The 25,298-nt window shown below is 41.8% G+C and overlaps 3 protein-coding genes across 6 annotated transcripts in view; all 3 read right to left on the bottom strand.

Annotated features, from left to right (window-relative positions):
• LOC311011636 (B-cell receptor CD22-like) overlaps positions 1–535 on the bottom strand; it is an 8,323-nt gene extending 7,788 nt beyond the window's left edge. Inside the window, exon 1 of the mRNA XM_084006685.1 lies at positions 393–535. Within this exon, the coding sequence (XP_083862811.1) occupies positions 393–441 (49 nt within the window). The 5' untranslated portion in view covers positions 442–535. The remainder of the gene's footprint in view (positions 1–392) is intronic.
• A 1,159-nt stretch (positions 536–1,694) lies between these two features.
• On the bottom strand, positions 1,695–9,963 carry LOC311011635 (sialic acid-binding Ig-like lectin 10). Of its 2 annotated transcripts, none has more exons than XM_084006683.1 (11): positions 9,051–9,963; positions 8,074–8,430; positions 7,464–7,688; positions 5,505–5,843; positions 4,695–4,922; positions 4,364–4,621; positions 3,990–4,250; positions 2,539–2,799; positions 2,104–2,191; positions 1,948–2,002; positions 1,695–1,830 (listed from the first exon to the last, which is right to left on the bottom strand). In XM_084006683.1, the coding sequence occupies exons 1-11, from the start codon at positions 9,097–9,099 to the stop codon at positions 1,765–1,767; spliced, it is 2,187 nt and encodes a 728-aa protein (XP_083862809.1). In that variant the 5' UTR covers positions 9,100–9,963; the 3' UTR covers positions 1,695–1,764. The 2 variants fall into 2 exon arrangements, with proteins under 2 accessions (XP_083862809.1, XP_083862810.1); XM_084006684.1 differs by having other exon boundaries at positions 1,714–1,826.
• Positions 9,964–9,967: 4 nt separating this feature from the next.
• On the bottom strand, positions 9,968–16,256 carry LOC311011638 (uncharacterized protein). 3 transcript variants are annotated; one of them, XM_084006688.1, is made up of 10 exons: positions 16,145–16,256; positions 15,447–15,531; positions 15,304–15,364; positions 14,760–14,932; positions 12,328–14,346; positions 11,919–12,251; positions 11,617–11,661; positions 11,198–11,285; positions 11,042–11,096; positions 9,968–10,924 (listed from the first exon to the last, which is right to left on the bottom strand). In XM_084006688.1, the coding sequence occupies exons 6-10, from the start codon at positions 12,229–12,231 to the stop codon at positions 10,859–10,861; spliced, it is 567 nt and encodes a 188-aa protein (XP_083862814.1). In that variant the 5' UTR covers positions 12,232–12,251; positions 12,328–14,346; positions 14,760–14,932; positions 15,304–15,364; positions 15,447–15,531; positions 16,145–16,256; the 3' UTR covers positions 9,968–10,858. The 3 variants fall into 3 exon arrangements, with proteins under 3 accessions (XP_083862814.1, XP_083862813.1, XP_083862815.1); XM_084006687.1 differs by having other exon boundaries at positions 11,919–14,346; XM_084006689.1 differs by having other exon boundaries at positions 9,968–10,920; positions 11,919–14,346.
• Between the last annotated feature and the right edge of the window lie 9,042 nt (positions 16,257–25,298).

The following is a 25,298-nucleotide window of genomic DNA, read 5'->3' as shown; positions in this document are numbered from 1 at the left end:
TAAACTTCTAGTCTTTATATTTGGTAGTCTGGGGCATGCGCATAAGTTGGTTGTGAGGGGCCTTCAGATGGCCGGCCTCCCTAAAAGAAGAGCTAAACAGTTGGCCAGGTACTGCTCAGTCTCAGTTATTATTGGTAGCCGTTCAATCTGGAGGAGACGTTGTTTTTTGTATCCTTAAATGTCTGTTTTCTATCTGACCTGTAGGTCATTTTGTATGTAACTGCGTTCAGCTGCCCAGGCGTTTTGTGTCTGACCGTCTTCCATTGTCAACTGCACTGGCAGTGTTTATGTCCCTTGTGCAAGAACCCTTGTACTTCTTTATATGTGGGCATAAATAAATATTTAAAATGTGTGTGTGTGTGTGTGTGTGTGTGTGTGTGTGTGTGCAGTACCTGGCAGAAAGAGAAGGAAGACAACAAATCCACATCCTGTTAAAGTCATCGCTGCTCCTCTCGTGTCTCGGCTTCAGGGACCATTAAACTAAGACTAAGACTATAACGTTCTCAATAAGATGCGGACTTCTACTTTCACCGAAGGAGGAAGTTCTCTCACACTTCCTTCCTGTTCACACCGTCGCCCCGAATGCCAGTAAACAACCATCAGGTCTGAAATGTGACTGAAACTCCGTCATGTCTACAAAAAGTCAGAAGACGATGATATCTCCAGAATACAGTGGAAGACTTTGTGGAGGGAACCAGCGTGAGGCCAACTATAAATGAGGTGAGATGGGCCAACAGCTGGGACACCGACAAGACAACGCAGCTGACTGACGTGGTTACAGACGCTAGCCACGTTCATTTAGAGTCCGATAACACATCGGTTGATCCGTCGGGTTGGTCCAGACTGAAAAAGCTCAGCAACGCGTCCGCAAAACGTTGTTCGGACATTCATTGTCCTCAGAGGATGACAACGTCGACAATACGCAAAAGGAACCGACGAGAATATTAGTCATGCGAGAAAATTGTATGCACATATTTCCTGTATTCCTATATGACATTTTTAAAAGACTTTACAGAAGTGACCTACTTATGAGTATTGTTAGCTGAAGCTCACTGCGACTGTTAGCGTAGATTTGTCGTGAGAACGTAACCATGACCGTTTGGCGGTAAACGACGCGAGCAAAGCCGACGCACGCTAACCCTGTGGCAAAAAAACACCATCAAAACCAAAAAATGCATCATCAAAAGGATGAAGATTTACTGCAAAAAATACACATCAACGTGCGGGTGTTGAGGTCAGATGTTTCCTGGTTGAAACCCTCGGGAATCTGTCCATCTCCTCTTTTTCTTCCTTCTCCTCATTCTGAATGGTATTTGATTTCACGGACCGTCGACGAATCACTGAGGTTTCATTCAGGAAACATCTGTCGTCCACAGCAACGCCTTCTCTCCTGTCTCACTCATGAACATGTGACACACAACCAGCTGGGCTGGGACTCCTGTCGGACTGTACCAGGTTTTATTGACTTTGACAACCAGGACAGGTGCAGATTCATGAGCTGGTCAGGAGGAAAATAACGTTTATCCTCATGTTGAGTAATATGACGTGAAATAGAATTAGCTTAGATTAACACCACATTCTTCCAATGGTTCTGTTCCTGCTGCTAAACCTGCTGTTTCAAGACAAACGCTGGGGAGTTGAAGGTGAACGTGTCACTTCCTCCACATGCTGCAGAGCCTCGCCCCCCACGTTGTTTCCATCAGGCCGGTCTGAAGAAAATCCCAGAGGAGGTGTGAGGTTGGAGACTGTAGACCTGACTGGACTTCACACCAGGTCTACCTGCTGCTCTGCAGAGTCCGACACGTTCTGGTAGTCATGACAGGAGTCTAACTGATGGGGAGAGACGGAAACATGGACGTCATTCATGAAAAGCTGCATATATTAATCACAGACTGTCCATAAGAAGGGGGCGTCGTCATGGTGACTAAATGAACATCATGGTCTCACCTCCATCTCTACAGGTTCACGGGGTTCAGGGGTGGAGCTCCCAGTTTTCTTCTTCCTGGTTCGAGTCCAACAACAACAACACATACAAAATGAAACACAATAAGATCCATAACACTAAAACAAAAGGAATTAACTGATGGATTGTTATTGTTGTACCTCATCCACAGAATCACGAGGAAGAGAGGAATCAGCGTCACGACCACCACAATCGACCTGATGATATCCGATAGGGTCGTTGAATTCCCTGGAAATATACGGAGAGGTGTCATTCAGCCAGAGAAATGGCACATTTACAGAAATGCTGATCAATGTGCACTGTCCTTTCAATGGATAAATGAATGAAATGTCAGTGTAGCATCAAAGAATGACAAAATTAGCAACATAGCTAACGGAGCAGCCACCTGGTTTCTAGCAACGTGTCTCGATAGGTCTTTTCATTTATTCTGTACTAGAGCCAATTAAAAATCAGGTTTTGGGAAGTACGAGTGCATATAACAGTGATGTGACTTGAGTCGGGGGTGAAGACTATTATCAGTGTGTTCACACAGAACAACCCCTCCTCAGAGCATCAGATGGAACTGAAAGACTCACCAGCTCCAACAGTCAGATGGAAGGTGTTGTTACGACGTCCTCTTGTGTTCTGGGCTTCACAGTAATAAATCCCACTGTGTTCAGCTCTGATGTCAGTGATGGTGAAGGTCTGTCCTGATGCTATGGGTGAGTCTTGGTCCTCCTTGTACCAGGTGTAGTTAGCTGCTGGGTTAGCATCACTGCTACAGCTCAGAGTCACTGAACTGCCCTCCATGACATCACCAGGAGGACTCATCGACACAGAGGGAAGCTTTGGAGCATCTGGAGGACACATATGAACTCATGAACATTAACAAAATATATGCAAGGTGGCGCTGAGGTGAAAAGCAGACCATGTTTTTCAACCTCCGGTTCTGAACAGTGAAGCCAACACTGAAGCGCCTTAAAATGGCGACTCCTCTCTGGTTGTATAGAAGTCTATGAGAAAATGGTCCTACTTCTCTCTGCTGGCCACCAGGGGGCGACTCCTCTCTGGTTGTATAGAAGTCTATGAGAAAATGGTCCTACTTCTCTCTGTTGGCCACCAGGGGGCGACTCCTCTCTGGTTGTATAGAAGTCTATGAGAAAATGGTCCTACTTCTCTCAACTGGCCACCAGGGGGCGACTCCTCTCTGGTTGTATAGAAGTCTATGAGAAAATGGTCCTACTTCTCTCTGCTGGCCACCAGGGGGCGACTCCTCTCTGGTTGTATAGAAGTCTATGAGAAAATGGTCCTACTTCTCTCTGTTGGCCACCAGGGGGCGACTCCTCTCTGGTTGTATAGAAGTCTATGAGAAAATGGTCCTACTTCTCTCTGCTGGCCACCAGGGGGCGACTCCTCTCTGGTTGTATAGAAGTCTATGAGAAAATGGTCCTACTTCTCTCTTGATGTATTATCTCAGTAAACATTGTAAACATGAGTTTATGGTCTCAATCTCTAGTTTCAAGTCTTCTTGAATCCAGCATGATGTTCATTTAGTACATTATGGTCCATTTAGAGTCCACCAGACCAGAAAGCAGGGGATGCTTTAGGGGGCGGGGCTTACCTGCTGATTGACAGGTCGCTACCACGCTACCAATGCTAGTTAGCTACTAAGATGACTTTAATACTTAGCTGAAAGGTTAACTTTGAATCATGAAGCTTACTTTGCTAGCAGCTTCACACCAGAATCCACATGGATCCGGATGCAGTAAGGGTGGTGGTCTGCCACTTGTGTTCACCTGACCCACCCGTCACTCCTTCACAGTCCAAATATGGTCACTTCCTTTCACTGGTTGTAAACATTCTAAGATGACAAAGGCCAAAATGCCAAAACTCGAGGCTTCAAAACCGTAGTTGACAAACCAACGGGTGACGTCACCATGACGACGTCACCTTCTTCTATACAGTCTGTGATTGACAGAGTTGCTATCTCAATCTAATGTAACTGATACTAAGTTGGGTAATTAAAGTGCTGATGTTTAATACTCACACTGGACGTCTACCAGCAGAGAGGAAGAGTTGATCTCTCCATGTTGATTCTCAGCCTTGCAGTAGTAGATCCCTCTGTCCTCAGAGCTGATGGAGAGGAAACCATAACGTCCTTCTGGTCCATGAAGCAGCGTTTGGTTCTCCTTGTACCAGGTGTAGTTAGCTGCTGGGTTAGCATCACTGCTACAGCTCAGAGTCACTGAACTGCCCTCCATGACATCACCAGGAGGACTCATCGACACAGAGGGAAGCTTTGGAGCATCTGGAGGAGAAGATTTCATACAATTTATTAATTACAAACCAGAAAAGCTTCTTTTGAAGTGATTTTAAACCCAAAATTAAGATTAAAAAGATGAATGTTGTGTTTTCACTCACATTTCACATCGACAGAGATGTGTCCAGATGTTGTCGTCCCCAGCTGGTTCTCAGCTACACAGTAATACTGTCCAGAGTCAGAGGACTGGATGGAGCTGAGGACCAGGAGAGGGTCTTCACTGAGCCTTAGTTGGGTCTCCTTGTACCAGGTGTAGTTAGCTGCTGGGTTAGCATCACTGCTACAGCTCAGATTCACTGAACTGCCCTCCATGACATCACCAGGAGGACTCATCGACACAGAGGGAAGCTTTGGAACATCTGGAGGAGATGACATTGCTTAAAAAGGTGTAGAAGCAATATTGTTATGAGTTCCACAGTGGAGAAGACTCACACACTGAGGGAGCTCTGTAGTTCTCGTGTCCTTTCAAAGCACAAGAGATGTCGTCTCCAGGATAAAACCGGTCCGTGTATGAAGATCCTTCCTCCCTCCAGAGTTCCTCCCCGTTCTTAAACCAGACGAAGGAAAGACCGGCTGCTGGACTGCAGCTGCTCAGACACGTCAGCTCTGCCTCGGCGTCGGACCGCCGGCCTGTCGCTCCGCTCACCTGCACCTGGAGGGCTGCATGTGACATGTCATTGGCTAACCGATAAAATCATGTGACACTCTGAACCCCGGTCAAACCACCAGTTCTTCATCGTTATTATATGAAATAACGTTGTAATCACATTCTTGTACATAATGATGATAAAACTATTGATGGCCAACAATGAAATTCACAGGCTGCCCAGCAGATAAAATATAATAAACATGTTAAAAGTGTTTAAAATGTTGAAACATGAATAATTATAATACAATAATATAATCTAGATTATTCTAAAATTAGGCAAAATGAGTAATTTTATGTCAGGTAGGCTACTTTAAGTTTATTTGATTATCTATTCAGTGGTATGACTACTTTTACTAAAGTACCCGATCGGAGTACTTTCTCCGACTGAACGATGTTCCTGATTAACAGAGTAAATAAACACTCTTATAAGTTTTAATGTTCAATGATTTGTAAACTATTTAATTTAATAGGAAACCATAAAAACTAACAAGGCTTTTTTAACTGTGTGATCATCAGTACCTGTGACTCTAACTATACTACTGCCTCAGTATATATATGTAAGTATACATGCAGTATTGTGTGTTCATCAGTACCTGTGACCGTCAGCCTTGTACCAGGTAAACTGCTCCGCCATTCAAAACTTCCAGACTTGAACTTGAAGCGATACTCGGCCGAGTCGCTCTCTGTCAGGTCACTGATTCTCAGAGTGGAGCGTCCTCCCTCTCCTCCAATGACCTGAACACGACCTCCGTATTGGGAGTCAGGTCGTTCTGGATCCCCCCACTTCTGACTCCGTTCAGGACTGAACCAGAATTTGGATGTGACGTATTGATAACTGCTGTAGGTGCAGGAAATGTCCACCGACGAGCCTTTGAAGGCACAGATGCTTCTGTCACTGTAAGTCACTCTGTTACAGGTTTGCTCACGGACACCTGAAACATAAAACATTTTCACTTCACATTTGTTTTATGTCGGCAGAAGGGCGTCCTCAAACATGGAAAAAAAATCCCACACAAATGGCTTCAGAGCCGTCGTAGTCCTCACCATCAGAAAGTGTCAGCAAAGAGGCTGGCAGACACATTTCCTGTGTAGTATCTCATAAGAGTATAGTATGTGAAAAAAGACAAAGTATATTGTTTCATAGAACAATATCATAAAGTATGTTAGAGTAAAAATGTGATAAAATATAAAAAAAATAGTTATTGTTATAGTGTTCATAGTATAAATTCATAGTATAGTTTGTAGATAAAAGTCAACACACAGTACGTCATTCAAAATTATAATATAATAACTTGTAAAATATCTTTTAAAAACGTTTTTTTCATCACTTTTCCCGACATACTATAATGACTTTTTCTGCACTTTTTTTTTTACATACTATACTGTGATTTTTTCCTCTACTGTTTTTTTTAACTATTAATTTTTCCAACATACTAGCCTATACTGTATACATTTTTCTTTACCTACATACTATGACTTTTCCTGAAACGTTTTGACATCCTGTGATGACCCCTCCAATCCAGCAGGGGTTTGTGTTCATTTCCTTCTCTTGCAGGACTGAACATGTGATGAGCCACACCTCAGCCTGATGTGGATGTGTGATGTGTGATGGACCTCCCCATCTCTCCCCATTTGTTGACATGACTGCTCTTTTGTTTGTTTCAGACATTTTCACATACCACACAAGGACACATCACTTCCACAATTGTTTCATTCATTTGTGCTGATTTGTGAAATAAATACATCTATGCATTACTTTAAATTGTCTGGTCTCCCCTTTTTGTTGCAGCCTTTGAGATGGCGCTGTAAAAATACTATTCTTTTTACTTTAATACTTTTTCATGTTTAAAAAAATAATTAAGAAAGGCATAGTGCAGTATGCCAAAATGTCATTACAAAAGTCATAGTATAGCATGTCGAAAAAAATCATAGAATAGTACGTCAAAAAAGTAATGAAAAAAGTCAGTATAGTACGTTTAAAAAAGTTAAAAAGTAAAAAATTCATGGTATATAGTATTTTGAAAAAAGTCAAGAAAAAGTAATGAAAAAAAGTAGTGAAAAAAAGTCATGAATAAAGTTGTGAAAAAAGTAATGAAAATAGTAATACAAAAATTCACAAAAAGTCCTGAAAAAGTCCTTATTATATATATAATATATATATATATATATATATATATATATATATATATATATATATATATATATATATATATATATATATATATATATATATTTCATGACTTATTTTTAGTCATGAAAAAAAGTAATGGTATACAGTATGTGGAAAAAAGTAATGAAAAAAGTTTTTGAAAATAGTCATAGATAAAAGTCATGAGAAATAATCATGAAAAAGTCATGGTAGTTTGTCAAATAACAGACATAGTATAGATATAATTTAATATGACTTTTTCAGGTTTAAAATTTAAAAAAGCATAGTGTAGTAGGCCAAAAAGACATATTATAAGATTTAAAAAAAGGCATATTAGTTTGTCGTAAGTTGAAAAAGTAGTTGTATAGTATGTCCCAAAAAAACCCCAGTGAAATAAACTCACACTTGGGAGGAGACGGAAAATCCTCACGTCCTCTCACAGCACAGGAATAGCTGTCTGTAGAACTAAAGTAGCCCGTTAAGGGAAATGGTGTTTCCTGATATCTCTGTCCATTCTTATACCAGACGAAGTAAGGAGGATCAGGTAGTCGACAGCTGCTGTGACACGTCAGCTTCGCCCAGGTAGAATATGACGATTTTTCTGATATCCTCACCTGAAGATCTGGATCTGTAAAGCAACTATGTTCTTCACTAAATATTATATTACACATCAAAGCAAACATGACATACAGCTCATATATCTCTTTTTACAATTCATCATCCACCTGCCACAATAAAGAAGTCCCGCCCCTTCTGCTGCTGCCAATGGGACCTTATAACAGGAAAAATATCTCTGGTAGTCAACGTCGGAATTATTTGTCAATTTAAAAGATTATATATATATATATATATATATATATATATATATATATATATATATATATATATATAATATATATATACATACAGTGGAAACCTGCATTTGTAGAGAAAGAAGCATCTCATTTTAGACTGAAACGTCGTCGTACACGGAGCTCAGCAGACACACCAGAGGGTTTGGAGCGTTGCGTTACCTTTGACGGTCAGAGTGACTCCAGGTTCACCAGTAAATCTCTCCTCTGGTTGTCTGGTCATGAACCTGAACTTGTACACAGCCGAGTCGCTCTCTCTCAGCTCCGTGATCCTCAGAGTGCAGCTGTGGTTGTGATGACTGTAGGTCACTCGGCCGGCGTACTCCGGGTCTGTTCTCACATCCATGGGTTGTTGGTCCTGAAGTCTGGTGAACCAGAAAGCTCTCTGAACCGTGGTCTCTCCGTCTCCTGTTCTGGACGGGAACGTGTAGCTGCAGTGTATCTCCACTGTTGATCCCACTAAGGCACAGATCTGACTGGAGGTGTAGGTGACCCCCCAGCCATACTGACCCCGAATCACTGGAACACACACAAACCAAATACACCATTATTTTATTCTCATTGATTAGGCGCCATCTTTAAAACACAAACACCAAAAACATTAGACAAAACTCTTCAAAATCCTTTAGATAATTGTGTTTTTCTGCATCAGTAGAGTTCACACGGACCGTCGTTTGAAGCTCACTGATGGATGTGAAAAACTCTTTCTGTGAGCAGGACACAGCAGGTCAGCACAGTAAAGGTTATAAATGTCACTTGTGCTGAACATGTAATGGTACAGAAAAGACCTCTAAAAGACTGTGTGTGTGTGTGTGTGTGTGTGTGGATGTGTGTGGATATGTGTGTGTGTGTGTGGATGTGTGTGTGTGTGTGTGTGGATGTGTGTGTGTGTGTGTGTGTGGATGTGTGTGTGTGGATGTGTGTATGTGTGTGTGTGTGTGTGTGTGTGTGTGTATGTGTGTGGATATGTGTGTGTGTGTGGATGTGTGTGTGTGTGTGGATGTGTGTGTGTGTGTGTGTGTGGATGTGTGTGTGTGTATGTGTGTGTGTGGATGTGTGTGTGTGTGTGTGTGTGTGTGTATGTGTGTGTGTGTGTGTGTGTGTGTGTGTGTGTGTGTGTGTGTGTGTGTGTGCAGTACCTGGCAGAAAGAGAAGGAAGACAACAAATCCACATCCTGTTAAAGTCATCGCTGCTCCTCTCGTGTCTCGGCTTCAGGGACCATTAAACTAAGACTAAGACTATAACGTTCCGAATAAGATGCGGACTTCTACTTTCACCGAAGGAGGAAGTTCTCTCACACTTCCTTCCTGTTCACACCGTCGACCCGAATGCCAGTAAACAACCATCAGGTCTGAAATGTGACTGAAACTCCGTCATGTCTACAAAAAGTCAGAAGACGATGATATCTCCAGAATACAGTGGAAGACTTTGTGGAGGGAACCAGCGTGAGGCCAACTATAAATGAGGTGAGATGGGCCAACAGCTGGGACACCGACAAGACAACGCAGCTGACTGACGTGGTTACAGACGCTAGCCACGTTCATTTAGAGTCCGATAACACATCGGTTGATCCGTCGGGTTGGTCCAGACTGAAAAAGCTCAGCAACGCGTCCGCAAAACGTTGTTCGGACATTCATTGTCCTCAGAGGATGACAACGTCGACAATACGCAAAAGGAACCGACGAGAATATTAGTCACGCGAGAAAATTGTATGCACATATTTCCTGTATTCCTATATGACATTTTTAAAAGACTTTACAGAAGTGACCTACTTATGAGTATTGTTAGCTGAAGCTCACTGCGACTGTTAGCGTAGATTTGTCGTGAGAACGTAACCATGACCGTTTGGCGGTAAACGACGCGAGCAAAGCCGACGCACGCTAACCCTGTGGCAAAAAAACACCATCAAAACCAAAAAATGCATCATCAAAAGGATGAAGATTTACTGCAAAAAATACACATCAACATGCGGGTGTTGAGGTCAGATGTTTCCTGGTTGAAACCCTCGGGAATCTGTCCATCTCCTCTTTTTCTTCCTTCTCCTCATTCTGAATGGTATTTCAGTCAGGACCACTTTGTCAAAAATAATCTTTATTTCTTGCACAGTTTTATTTGGCGGTATGGTACTGTTCTGGGACTCCCTGCTCTTCCACGCGCTTGCGTGGAAAGCCTGAGGCAGGAAGAGCACCTTCCTGCCCTTCATGAGCCCTCATGAACGGCATAAGCAGGGAGTGTAGCAGCAGGAAAACCCAGAGCAGAGCAGTCAACATGAATACAATGACAGGAGGAGCTGGGGTGGAGGTGGGTTGCGAAGTGCCATCAGAGGAAGCAGGACGGAGGGTCGGGCAGGAGCAGTTTAAATACCCCGCTCTGAATGCAATTTGCCAATAGGGAGCGGACTCGCAGAGTCAGCTGAGCCATCAGCTGATCTGTACTGACAGCTAAGCTGTTAGAGCTTGACGTCGTGGCCTGCCAGAACTAACGCTACGCTTGATTTGATTTCACGGACCGTCGACGAATCACTGAGGTTTCATTCAGGAAACATCTGTCGTCCACAGCAACGCCTTCTCTCCTGTCTCACTCATGAACATGTGACACACAACCAGCTGGGCTGGGACTCCTGTCGGACTGTACCAGGTTTTATTGACTTTGACAACCAGGACAGGTGCAGATTCATGAGCTGGTCAGGAGGAAAATAACGTTTATCCTCATGTTGAGTAATATGACGTGAAATAGAATTAGCTTAGATTAACACCACATTCTTCCAATGGTTCTGTTCCTGCTGCTAAACCTGCTGTTTCAAGACAAACGCTGGGGAGTTGAAGGTGAACGTGTCACTTCCTCCACATGCTGCAGAGCCTCGCCCCCCACGTTGTTTCCATCAGGCCGGTCTGAAGAAAATCCCAGAGGAGGTGTGAGGTTGGAGACTGTAGACCTGACTGGACTTCACACCAGGTCTACCTGCTGCTCTGCAGAGTCCGACACGTTCTGGTAGTCATGACAGGAGTCTAACTGATGGGGAGAGACGGAAACATGGACGTCATTCATGAAAAGCTGCATATATTAATCACAGACTGTCCATAAGAAGGGGGCGTCGTCATGGTGACTAAATGAACATCATGGTCTCACCTCCATCTCTACAGGTTCACGGGGTTCAGGGGCGGAGCTCCCAGTTTTCTTCTTCCTGGTTCGAGTCCAACAACAACAACACATACAGAATGAAACACAATAAGATCCATAACACTAAAACAAAAGGAATTAACTGATGGATTGTTATTGTTGTACCTCATCCACAGAATCACGAGGAAGAGAGGAATCAGCGTCACGACCACCAGAATCGACCTGATGATATCCGATAGGGTCGTTGAATTCCCTGGAAATATACGGAGAGGTGTCATTCAGCCAGAGAAATGGGGGGGGGGGGGTTATCATCACTGCTACAGCTCAGATTCACTGAACTGCCCTCCATGACATCACCAGGAGGACTCATCGACACAGAGGGGAGCTTTGGAACATCTGGAGATGATTTTATACAATTTAACGATAAAAAAGCAAAACCTCCCCTGAAACAACAACAACTAGAGCTTCTCAGAAAGTCAATGTGAAGCAGAGAGAACGTATTCTTACCCAGAAAAGCTTCTTTTCAAGTGATTTTAAAAATCGAACATTAAGATTAAAAAGCTGAATGTTGTTTTTTCACTCACATTTCACATCCGTAAAGATGTTTTCAGAGGGAAGCTTTGGAGCATCTGGAGAAAACATGAGCACATTTTATTAATATTAGTATGCAGGATATGAACATGTACATGTCACATGGGTTTATAGAGACCACTATAAAAACCACTATTGCTGCTTTCTACATGTTGTGAAGCCAGGAAACCAAACAGTATCCTGTCTGGGTTCATGCCATCACCCAGCCCTTAGTTCAGCTGCTTTAGACCTAGACTGGTGGAGGACTTCCTCTTGGGGCTGTATGTATAAAATTGGATTAAATGTAACACTTAACCTGTGACGTTCAGGCTGATGGAGCCGTAGACAACACCTTGGTCTGTGAACACCATACATGTATAAAGTCCCTCGTGCTCTACAGCAGAGTTGGTGATGAGCAGGGATACGTTCATGTTCCTGTTGTTCCAGGACGGCTCAGCAAGCATATAGCCTGGCTGAACTTCAGTTATCCCTTTGCTAAAAAACAGCACTAAGTGTGTTCCGACTCCCTCTTTCTGCCACCGGATCACATGTATGACGTTGTCTCGTGCACTTGTGACAACACACTCCAGCAGTGACGGCTGGCCACGGTGCCCCACGCTTTCAGGCATGTATTGCAAATGTGGAAAATCTGTAGAAGACAATATGTTACATCAGCAGCAAAGCAGCATTTCACACTTGAAAATTCAGTTGAAGGAAGGATTTACCCTGTTTTTCCTGTGCTGTATGGATCTATCTGATGTAGATGAAGGTGAAAATACATACAGAGGTTAGCAAATGAGGCCATGTCCATATACCTGAAATGACCAAACAAGCATCCATGTGGGGATTAGATCAAATGGAACAAACGTTCACCAGCCAGACATCAAAGTCTCGGCACAGGCTAACCAGAATGACCAACACCACATCTGGGGAGTTTAAACCATCACACCAGAAACAATATTTATGGAGTTTCAGGGAATTCTGCCCGCCACACGATTTACAATTAAGAAGGACGTTGTCTTTAAAGATGCCTTTTTTCTGGTCAAGAAGCAGAAGACGGATATCCGGTTGGCAAAGGAGTACATTTCCCCCCACTTTAGCTGATAAACATGCACAATGAGCTGACAGTTAATACCCACAATGCAAAACAAATGATCAAAAGGAGAATCAGGTCCCCGAACCCAACACCCACCGACACCAGAAAAGCAGCCTGAGAAAGAGCCGGTCTCTACCTGCACCAGGCCGGATGTGGTCGTTCCCCTCTCTGAGCGAGGCTGCTGTGGTGTGCAGACGGTGCAGACCACTGACATGTGAGAAACTCACATGCATGTTCATTGAAGTGGGTGAAACCTGGTTGGTGTCTACGTGGGGGGGAAGCCCCGCCCCCTGTCTGCTGTCAAACTCACGAGCAGTAACGCGAGGCGAATATTAGGTCGACTATAGGAGGCTTACATGGCTGTCCTTGATAATCTATAGATTATCTTTATAAACTTATCTCCCCCGCTAAAAAAGATTACAGCACGTAAAAAAAACTTTATGCAAGACATAAGACACTGGCCAACACAATGCATGATGTTGCTAACAATGTGTGTGATGAATGTGCAGTACCTGACATGGAGAGACGGAAGAGGACCAAGAAGCCCCCGGCTGCTGTGTGAGACGCAAGGAAGCAGACGTACCAGGATGTGAGCATCAGCACATCAGTGAAGCGCTTCTACTCAGGACGTCGTCGTTAAAGATGCCGTTCACCTGCCGCCGCCTGATATATCAGGCTGTTAAACTACGTCCTCTTTAGATGACTGACATTATACTGTTATACTGTACGTGTGATGCATCATCTGGACTCGTGCTTCATACTGGGAAACTGTTTGTATCGCTCCATCAATCAGAAAACACTGTCAGCAGGTTAAAATCAGGCCATGGAGGATACGTGATCAAACCTCTCACCAATGATGACATGAAGGAGAGTGGACCGCTTGTGTAAAGTGCTGCTGAATGGAGATTTCTGGGTCAGAGTGAGAAATAACTCATTTAGAGAAAACGGCCTTTAAAGATCTGAATTGTGACATTACAGACATGTTGAAGACGCTACAGGTGAAGGAATAGATATCACCGTGGAACGTCTGCAGTTGATTATTCACATTAACATCATCACTTTATGATTAACAGCTTTTATGGTATGCAAACAAGGCATTAATAACGGTGAAAAATCGACAGATGCAAACAGGCAAAGTGGAAAAATAAACAGCAGAATGTGTATTTAGGATGTTTTGACACATACACTTGGCTTACAGTAAAGAGCTTTGAATCTGTTATACAGGATATTTGAACCAAATCCTAACGTGTGACACGCCCGCCAGATGCTTCATTTATTGTAGTGGAAACTATTGATTCATTCAGCCGGGCTTCACTCTCACATAGTGGACACCTTGGGCTTTGATTGTGCCTTCCAGGAAACACACACAACAGCAGTAGCTGCAAGGACGAAGGTGAGAAGAGGAGGAGTCGATGAAGACCGAAATCAGAGCTAAAAGAAAGTCCCGTGAAAATGTATTTCCAGAAATAATATTGAAATGTAGTTAACTGCTTGAATAAAAGATGAAGAAAAACCCAATTACCACATTTGAATAGTAGATTAGAGGTTGTGGTTGTCATGGTTGTGGTTGTGGTTGTGGTTGTCATGGTTGCGGATGACTGTGCTGTACAGTGCAGCTGGATCCACTCTGGCTTCTCTACGAGCGTCTCTACGAGCGTCTCTACGAGCGTCTCTGAGCGGGGCAGAGGGAGAATAAAGATCACTACATGATACAACAGTCACGCTGAAACTAAACCAGTTTGTAAATCTGCACTTAGATGTGTCAAAATCAACCCATCCACCAGACTCCATTCAGAAAACCAGCGTTTTAACAGTAGTTATCTTGTGGTCTTGCAGACGGAGCTAACAAAGCATGACTTTCTACTGATCACCATCATGATGGAGTTATTTCAGCATCCTTTTCATCTGGTTATTGATAGCTTCAGCTTAGCTTCGTGAGTCAAGGTTCAACTTTACAGCTAAGTGTTAAATTGATTGACTGAAGAAGACTTGAGGCCATAAACTCTACTTTACTCTACTGAAGTTGAATCCTTTACAATGTATGTTCGTAGTGCTGCTCACCCTGGCAGTGTGTCGGCGCTGGTGAATTTGATAGTGGCGTACTCCACTCTGTCCACCTCCTCCTCTCCCCGTCTGTGGGTTTGGTCCTGAGCTGGTCCGGTACCGGAGCAGACAGGATCTGCTCGTGTCTTAGAGAACTGGATGACGGCATAGTGCTGCTCTGCTGGTTGTTTCTACAGACGTGAAGACAAGTGTGTGTTAACGCTTCCATCTCGGCATCTAGAAACATCCCAAACACAACAACATAGGATATACAGATGTGCAGACACCGCCACACACTGCTAGTGGGTCACGGTGATGCAGAGGGATCACATCCACCCTCAGGACGATCCGACGTCTTGTTCCTTTGGAGAAAACAAACACTGACCGCTGGTGGAACGCTCAAAGATCTTCAGTTACTCTAACAGGGTGAGACAAGTCTGAAAAAGCTCACATAACAAGGAGTACTTGACTTACAAGTATTAATACTCTGTCTTGTATAGTTACTACAGGTTGACATTGCCTGTACTTTTATGAAATGCAGACTTGAACCGATCGTCCTCACCAGTTCGCCTCCGTCTGGTTTCTCCACAGGCTCAGCTGGTTGCTGGGTGCTCCTCTCCTTCCTGGTTGGGAGGGCCAGTGAAATTAATGGACACATTTAATTCATCGCTTGAAATTAATTTTTGACGATGAAGAATTACTCACCTAATCCAGAGCAAGACGGAGATGAGTATGCCTACAATTGAAATAGCAGTGACTGTTCCAATAGTTGTTAATATCCAAGAATCTCCTGGAAGAAAACACTGGCAGTTAATACACACACACACACATATATATATTTATATAAATAACTATATATATAATATATATATACATATATTATACTATATTATATAAATATATATATATATAATTAAAAAAGATGCAGACGTGGAGCCCCTAATGCTGGGATGAGGAGGAGGTTTTTGGTTCATGACCTACTAGAAAAAGATATATAGTTCATCGTAATTATTAATAGTAATAATAATAAAAAAAACACTCATATTATCAACCTTTTGTCTAGATTTGTCCTTTCCTACCACATGTACCGGCATCAGAACCTCTCCCTGGATTTGATTGGCTGCCTGGGCCAAGTGTGACTTTGATGAGCAGTGAGACTCCGAGGCTGGGAGCTGAGATGTTACCAATATTTTATCTTCTATGTGGGTCTAAAAAAAACGTGCTGCATGGCATAGCATAGCCTGTATATAAGAAGTGGACGTAGCCAGTCACCCACTGGGTTGTGGACTTTGGATTTGAACCCTAGAGGTCGCCGCCTGAGTCTTGAGTCCTCATCAGTCGGGGGTGAAGACTATTATCAGTGTGTTCACACAGAACAACCCCTCCTCAGATGAAAGACTCACCAGCTCCAACAGTCAGATGGAAGGTGTTGCTATGACGTCCTCTTGTGTTCTGGGCTTCACAGTAATAAATCCCACTGTGTTCAGCTCTGATGTCAGTGATGGTGAAGGTCTGTCCTGATGCTATGGGTGAGTCTTGGTTCTTCTTGTACCAGGTGTAGGTAGCTGCTGGGTTAGCATCACTGCTACAGCTCAGATTCACTGAACTGCCCTCCATGACATCACCAGGAGGACTCATCGACACAGAGGGAAGCTTTGGAGCATCTGGAGGAGATGTGTTAACAGAGATCAAGGGTGTGTTACTACACCAGAACATGTGAATAATAGTGAATAATCACTCACATTTCACATCGACAGAGATGTGTCCAGATGTTGTCGTCCCCAGCTGGTTCTCAGCTACACAGTAATACTGTCCAGAGTCAGAGGACTGGATGGAGCTGAGGACCAGGAGAGGGTCTTCACTGAGCCTTAGTTGGGTCTCCTTGTACCAGGCGTAGTTAGCTGCTGGGTTAGCATCACTGCTACAACTCAGAGTCACTGAACTGCCCTCCATGACATCACCAGGAGGACTCATCGACACAGAGGGGAGCTTTGGAACATCTGGAGGAGATGACATGAATTTAAAGCCACACACATTTTAAAAAGTAGCTAAACCCACAAACTTATTTCTTTTTCCTGGTTGAAAATATGTATTTAGAAGTGTTGTTGATTGACTCGGGTCCAAATCCTGATTTACTAGTGCAAAGTAATTGAATTCTACATAGTCTACATATGCAGAGTGACTGCCCTCTCCTGGTTGAAACCCTGCTATTGCCCTTGAGCTGATCTGGAACCAGGTGAGGAACATGGAGCAGGCTTTCACCAACCATCCCCAATAGAACCAAGAGAAGCCCTCACCTTCTAATGATAATTACTAATCATAATTGCTACCATACACATACAGTATCCTAGCCTTGCATGGTAACACAAACTCAAATCTTTTAAAACAGTGTTTTGTCACTATAACAACACTTGACATTAATACACACTGTGTCATTGATTTACTCACTCACATTTCACATCAACGAAGAAGTATTCAGACGTCCTCTTGCCCAGCAGGTTCTCAGCTACACAGTAATACTGTCCAGAGTCAGAGGTCTGGATGGAGCTGAGGACCAGCTGAGGGTCTTCACTGAGCCTTGTTTGGTTCTCCCTGTACCAGGTGTAGTTAGCTGCTATATGAGCACCAATGCTACAGGTCAGATTCACTGAACTGCCCACCACTACATCACCAGGAGGACTCATCAGCACAGAGGGACACTCTGGAGCATCTGGAGGAGGAAAAACATCCACGTTTAACAGAGTTTCACAGTCGCCATATCGAACAAGCCCCAAATAAAAACAGGCAAGCAAACAGGTGATGGTGAAGACACGGTATCAGAATACGAAATGACCTTTCAACGAGGGACATTTCCTTTTCTATACCGGAATGAGGGAGTCATTCAGTCTGCAGCATAGGTCTGTGTGTAAGTGCATATAAGGGACCGTCGTCATGGTGACGTCACCCGGCGGTTTGTGGACTCCAGTTTTTAAGCCTCGAGTTCGGCATTTTGGCCGTCGTCATCTTGAAGAGAGTGACCATATTTGGAGTGTGGAGTTGCATTGGTAGCGTTGTGGTAGCGACCTGTCAATCAGCAGGTAAGCCCCGCCCCCTAAAGCATCCCCTGCTTTCTGGTCTTTTTTTCACCCACAGTGGAAGTTCATACATAAACGACCAATAATTTAGGTTGACTTCCCAATCTGATCCCTTGTGTAATAATGTTGAGGTGGACTCACACAGTGAAGGGGAGCGGTGATCCTCGTAGCCCCTCAAAGCACAGGAGACGCCGTCTCCAGGGTTAAAGAGGCCAGTATAAGAAGCAGCAGCTTCTTCAGGTACTTTACGTCCGTTCTTGAACCAGACATAAGACGGATGACTGCAGTGGCTGTGGCAACTGAGCTCCGCCTCGGTAGAAGACGGGTGGACCGTGACTGTGGTCACCTGCATCTGGAGAGCTGGATGTGTGAGGAAGTAGGAAAGTCACACACACATCCACACTAACAGCAAACACATGTGGAGGCAAGTAAACTTATCAAAGGACCTTCAGATCATGTAATCAAGCAATTCATATAAAGTTCAGTAACAGTGTGTATGACGCACATGTCAATAATGCTTTATAAACATACTAATAATATCATCTGCCTACGCCCCCTGGTGGCCAGCAGAGAGAAGTGGGATCATTTTCTCATAGACTTCTATACAACCAGAGAGGAGTCGCCCCCTGGTGGCCAGCAGAGAGAAGTGGGATCATTTTCTCATAGACTTCTATACAACCAGAGAGGAGTCGCCCCCTGGTGGCCAGCAGGGAGAAGTAGGACCATTTTCTCATAGACTTCTATACAACTAGAGAGGAGTCGCCCCCTGGTGGCCAGCAGGGAGAAGTAGGACCATTTTCTTATAGATTTCTATACAACTAGAGGGGGGTCGCCCCCTGGTGGCCAGCAGGGAGAATAACAGTTTTAAGGACCTTCTGGTTGCTGCCTGGTCCGGACGTGTACTACAGTAACAACAATTTCTGAGTGTGAGACGTTAGCTTACTGTAACATTCTCTAACTGCCCCACAATGCATTGCATCTGCATTGTGAGATTTGGAGCCAGGCTGAAGCTGTAAATATTAGTCACAGAGCTTGAATATGTTTTCAGGCAAGAAAGTAATCATTTCAACCCCATATGTGGTGAGTTTATAAGTTAATTAATTGGACTGAATGGCTTCACAGAACATTTGAAGATTTAAGACAAACAGAGCAGAGTTTACAGTCGGGATGTAGATTATAAATTAAAAGTTAAAATAAGTATTTATGTGTCCTGTCCTGTTGTCGGTGCATCCCTACGACGTTACGACGGTGTATTAGGGCCACTGTAGAAAAAAAACTTGCAAAAGCAATTTTGCAAGTTTTTTTTAATATAATAATTATTAATAAAGAATCTTGCCTTCCTACCTCGCCGCCGCTTTCATTTGGCATATATTCCCTTCAAAATATAGCCGATATAAAAAAGTAGCTTGGTTCCGCTAACATGATAAGGATGTTTGCCGTTGCTATGACAACAAGTGAAGCTACCGCTAGCATCTTAGCCCAACCACCCCGATCAATAAACACATAAGATGACAGTTTGTCCTCATATAAATAAAACCAACAATAACCATCGACATCATCACCCCAAGGACCTTAACGAGGCGTTGTCACACGTTGGGATGATTCATTAGAAACAGAAATCTACATTCACGGGAGGTTAGCTAGCATAGATGTCGGTTTTCATAATAAAGTAGCAAATCTGCAACTTTATAAAGACGTAAATGTGCTAGTTTTAAAGTAACAAATCTGTTTTTCTCTGAATATTGCTCCCTCTCTCGGCTCCTTTTCCCCTACAGTGACCCTGATAGGCCGTCGTACATCCCTCGTCTCCAGGTTCAAAGATGTTTCTGACCCGCTGATCCACCTTCCACGGACTTGTTTCTGATACATCAAGATCTAACGTAATCTACGACAATACACATCTGGAAACTTAATACACAATGTGGTGAACTTTCACGAGGCTGTCATGTTACCTGTGACGGTTAGATCTACTCCAGGTTCGCCAGTAAATTTATCTAGGTTGGTTTTGAACCTGAACCGGTAGTTGGCTGAGTCGTTCTGTCTCAGGTCCCTGACTCTCAGAGTGCAGTCCTCGTTGTCAAAGATATAGTCCACGCGACCCACGTAGTCCGAGACTGTGGTCAGATCATTCTCCTCTGCAATATACCAGAATCTCTTGTCGACTGTGTTAGTCTCGCCGTTAATCGTGGGTGGGTATGTGTAGGAGCAGTTCATGACCACCGTTGATCCTTCGGAGGCACAGATCTTTTCGGAGGCGTACTTCACCTCCCAACCGGCCAGAATCCCTGAAACCCAGAGCACATCAGGACACAGTCAGACTCCTGACCACACACCGTCCACGTCTGCAGCCTTCATAGGACAGGAGAGGCATTCCTTGGTGACCAAAGCTGCACCTGGCTTCAGATCAGCCCAACAGCAAAGACAAAATGTATCGCAATAGCATGCTTTCAACCAGTAGAGGGCAGTTGTTGTTTAACATAGTATTATTCAAATACTTGCCCTCAGTGCCCTATGTCAAGATTTCAGACTGCAGACCCAGATTCATGGGTTTGGGGTTTTAGTTACTTGTTTCGTTGTTTAAAGGTGCTTCAGAAAAGAAAAGCAAACACATGAAGCTGAGATCGACTGAAGTCGGGTACTTGTGGGTTCAGTCTCTGGACAGACTGTCTGTTTGAGGTAAAGACGTGGTTGAGAGGCAATTTGGAACAATGTTGACACATTTGTACTCGGGGTCAACGGATTATCGGCGCCGATATTCAGCATTCTGATGAAATAATGTCATTTGATGATGCCGCCACTCTCTGCTCTTTATTTTATTTATTCTAACTTAATAAAACTTCAGGGAACCATTATCATATGTTTTATTTTGTTTGTTCATCTTCATAACAATGCTGTTGATAGCTGTACTTTGTGTTCAGGTCATGTTGAAAGCTTCTGTGAATTAAATGCTTTAAAGAATTTAAACTAAGTTTTGTGTTATTCTAGATTTGGACTCCTACATCAGTAATAATCGGTATCGGTGGACCCTAATTTGTGCTTTAGTATTTACCTTCTGCAGACCGATTAGTAATTATTGAACCGTATTATCATGCCGTTTATTCCCAAACAGTTTGAAAAGCAGCATTTTGCTCCAAACAGAGTCTGAACACTGAATCTTAGTGCAAGTAGTTTTGCTTAAGTGCTGCGGATTAAAGAGCTAATTCATTCATTTGGAGGTGATAGAAGTTTTAATGCTTTGATTAAGAGTAGTTCTATAAACATTGACACTCATTGATAACAGCAGAACCAGAGATGTGATGTATTCCTTCAAAGCATTCTCGGTGTCTTTGAAACAGAAAGGTTAAATAAATGCTTCCAGGCATGTTAATTATTACTTACTTCAAAAACAAACAAACATTCCTCTTTTGCATGTTTACTTCCTTTTTCTAAGTTAGCACTGTTTCACAGTTTTATGATCGGTGTTAATTTGCATAAAGCAAATGTGTTTATTTGATAAAACATGGTTTGGATGAACAGTACAAAGGAAGAGTGGAGCAATAAGATAGATGACGATGATGTCTGTGTTCCATGTGTGCTCGAGGAAACTGCAGAGAAATGCAGAACATAGATAGTAAATATGCAAATAAAAAGACAAAGACAAAATTAAAAACATTAATCCTGATACATTATCTGATGTTATAAATCACTGGACCAACATCTCCCAGAGTTTGGACCTTTCATTCCCACAGCAGCTCATTTTTATTTAATGGAGGAAAATATGTCTTCCATTCAAGTCAATACAACCTGTTAAATGTAAGATGTGAAAAAGACAAGAGGATGTCTTCCACGCTCACTGAAGCCATGGCTGGATTAACACAGTAGGGCCCCGGGGCAATGACTCCTGGGGCTGTTGGTTTAATTTAAGATAAAATAAAGGCCGCCAGCTAGCATTCATTCATGTTGGAGCAGAAAGTGAAGGCTTCTGGCTTTTGCATCATCACGCTATAATTTGTGTTGTACAATAACTGGTAATAAGTATTGTGAAAATCTATCAGCGTTGACATCGTCCTCCTGTGGGAGAAACCAGAGACTGTCTGTGGTCCCCCAGAGGTCTAGATAGTAGCTCACATTAGTCCAGAGACCAGACTATGTGGAGAAACCAGAGACTGTCTGTGGTCCCCCAGAGGTCTAGATAGTAGCTCACATTAGTCCAGAGACCAGACCAGACTATGTGGCGGAACCAGAGACTGTCTGTGGTCCCCCAGAGGTCTAGATAGTAGCTCACATGAGTCCAGAGACCAGACCAGAATATGTGGAGAAACCAGAGACTGTCTGTGGTCCCCCAGAGGTCTAGATAGTAGCTCACATTAGTCCAGAGACCAGACTATGTGGAGAAACCAGAGACTGTCTGTGGTCCCCCAGAGGTCTAGATAGTAGCTCACATTAGTCCAGAGACCAGACCAGACTATGTGGCGGAACCAGAGACTGTCTGTGGTCCCCCAGAGGTCTAGATAGTAGCTCACATGAGTCCAGAGACCAGACCAGAATATGTGGAGAAACCAGAGACTGTCTGTGGTCCCCCAGAGGTCTAGATAGTAGCTCACATGAGTCCAGAGACCAGACCAGACTATGTGGAGGAACCAGAGACTGTCTGTGGTCCCCCAGAGGTCTAGATAGTAGCTCACATGAGTCCAGAGACCAGACCAGACTATGTGGAGAAACCAGAGACTGTCTGTGGTCCCCCAGAGGTCTAGATAGTAGCTCACATGAGTCCAGAGACCAGACCAGACTATGTGGAGAAACCAGAGAAAAGAGTGCTGACGATGTTTGTATTTTTATGACAATATCAATACTTAAAACAACTTTTAGGGATATGATGCATTTGAAGATACACCAACAAATGACATCACAAAAAGCCAAAATACTAATAGCAGAGAGAGTTAATTCTCTATGAACTATACGATCACTGTGTTGTCTTGACTCAGTCTGTAACTTTACAAAACGTCTAACTGCATTGTTCAGGGCAGAGAAAATAGAAATGTTCAGCTTCCTTCCATAATAAAACCACGGTGAGCTAAACTTCATAGTAGTGGTTGAAAGGTTTAACGGTGTGTGTGTGTGTGTGTGTGTGTGTGTGTGAGTGTGTGTGTGTGTGTGTGTGAGTGTGAGTGTGTGTGTGTGTGTGTGTGAGTGTGTGTGTGTGTGTGTGTGTGTGTGTGTGTGTGTGTGTGTGTGTGTGATATCACGGTTACATCTCAGGTAAAAAATAATAAGTAATAATAATAAGTATGTCAAGTATGTGTAAGTCATGACCTACGAGTAGATATAGATTAGATATAGATGTAGATATAGCTGTAGATGTAGATATAGATTAGATATAGATGTACATATAGATGTAGATATAGATTAGATATAGATGTAGATATAGATTAGATATAGATGTAGATATAGATGTAGATATAGATTAGATATAGATGTAGATATAGCTGTAGATATAGATGTAGATTAGATATAGATATAGATTAGATGTAGATATAGCTGTAGATGTAGATATAGATTAGATATAGATGTACATATAGATGTAGATATAGCTGTAGATGTAGATATAGATTAGATATAGATGTACATATAGATGTAGATATAGATTAGATATAGATGTAGATATAGCTGTAGATGTAGATATAGATTAGATATAGATGTACATATAGATGTAGATATAGATTAGATATAGATGTAGATATAGCTGTAGATGTAGATATAGATTAGATATAGATGTACATATAGATGTAGATATAGATTAGATATAGATGTAGATATAGCTGTAGATGTAGATATAGATATAGATTAGATATAGATATAGATGTACATATAGATGTAGATATAGATGTAGATATAGATTAGATATAGATGTACATATAGATGTAGATATAGATGTAGATATAGATTAGATATAGATGTACATATAGATGTAGATATAGATTAGATATAGATGTAGATATAGCTGTAGATGTAGATATAGATTAGATATAGATGTAGATATAGATTAGATATAGATGTACATATAGATGTAGATATAGATTAGATATAGATGTACATATAGATGTAGATATAGATTAGATATAGATGTAGATATAGCTGTAGATGTAGATATAGATTAGATATAGATGTAGATATAGATTAGATATAGATGTACATATAGATGTAGATATAGATGTACATATAGATGTAGATATAGATGTACATATAGATTAGATATATAGATGTAGATATAGATTAGATATAGATGTAGATATAGATTAGATATAGATATAGATGTACATATAGATGTAGATATAGATGTAGATATAGATGTACATATAGATATAGATGTAGATATAGATGTACATATAGATTAGATATAGATGTAGATATAGATGTACATATAGATTAGATATAGATTAGATATAGATGTACATATAGATTAGATGTAGATATAGATGTAGATATAGATTAGATGTAGATATAGATGTACATATAGATTAGATATATAGATGTAGATATAGATGTAGATATAGATTAGATGTAGATATAGATGTACATATAGATTAGATATATAGATGTAGATATAGATTAGATATAGATGTAGATATAGATTAGATATAGATATAGATGTACATATAGATGTAGATATAGATGTAGATATAGATGTACATATAGATATAGATGTAGATATAGATGTACATATAGATTAGATATAGATGTAGATATAGATGTACATATAGATTAGATATAGATTAGATATAGATGTACATATAGATATAGATGTAGATATAGATGTACATATAGATTAGATATAGATGTAGATATAGATGTACATATAGATTAGATATAGATTAGATATAGATGTACATATAGATTAGATATAGATTAGATATAGATGTACATATAGATTAGATATAGATGTAGATATAGATGTACATATAGATTAGATATAGATTAGATATAGATATAGATTAGATATAGATATAGATGTACATATAGATGTAGATATAGATGTAGATATAGATGTAGATATAGATATAGATGTACATATAGATTAGATATATAGATGTAGATATAGATGTACATATAGATTAGATATATAGATGTAGATATAGATGTACATATAGATTAGATATAGATGTAGATATAGATGTACATATAGATTAGATATAGATTAGATATAGATATAGATGTAGATTACCTGGCACAGAGAGAAGGAAGACGACTGCTGCTGTTAAACTCATAGCTGCTCTCCCGTCTCCGTTTCTGCCCTCAGAGACAGTAACACAGTAAAGTAAGCAGAGGAGGTTCATTTAAATAACAGTCTGCCCACCTGCCTTCCTCTTTATATCAGCAACATGCATGAAGGCAGTAAAAACCCAAACTACATACAGGAAAGGAAACAACCAATTTGCATAGAAGTACATATAAAAGAAAAGAAACAAAAAATGTGTGAGAAGTTGTTCCAAGAAGTTATAAAGAT

Source organism: Eutrigla gurnardus (assembly GCF_963514095.1).
Source record: "Eutrigla gurnardus genome assembly, chromosome: 3".
Taxonomy (NCBI): domain Eukaryota; kingdom Metazoa; phylum Chordata; class Actinopteri; order Perciformes; family Triglidae; genus Eutrigla; species Eutrigla gurnardus.
The sequence above is the reverse complement of the archived record's forward strand: the minus strand, read 5'-3'. Positions and strand labels throughout refer to the sequence as shown.

Coding starts and splice junctions, on each gene's coding strand:
- LOC311011638 (XM_084006687.1), bottom strand. CDS start 12,231: ATGCCTGAAAGCGTGGGGCACCGTGGCCAGCCGTCACTGCTGGAGTGT. Junction 11,662..11,918: donor CATCAGCCTGAACGTCACAG/GTTAAGTGTTAC, acceptor TGTTTTCTCCAG/ATGCTCCAAAGCTTCCCTCT. Junction 11,097..11,197: donor CTCGTGATTCTGTGGATGAG/GTACAACAATAA, acceptor GACTCGAACCAG/GAAGAAGAAAACTGGGAGCT.
- LOC311011635 (XM_084006683.1), bottom strand. CDS start 9,099: ATGACTTTAACAGGATGTGGATTTGTTGTCTTCCTTCTCTTTCTGCCA. Junction 8,431..9,050: donor CTTCCTTCTCTTTCTGCCAG/GTACTGCACACA, acceptor TGTGTGTTCCAG/TGATTCGGGGTCAGTATGGC. Junction 4,622..4,694: donor CTACAGAGCTCCCTCAGTGT/GTGAGTCTTCTC, acceptor CATCTCCTCCAG/ATGTTCCAAAGCTTCCCTCT.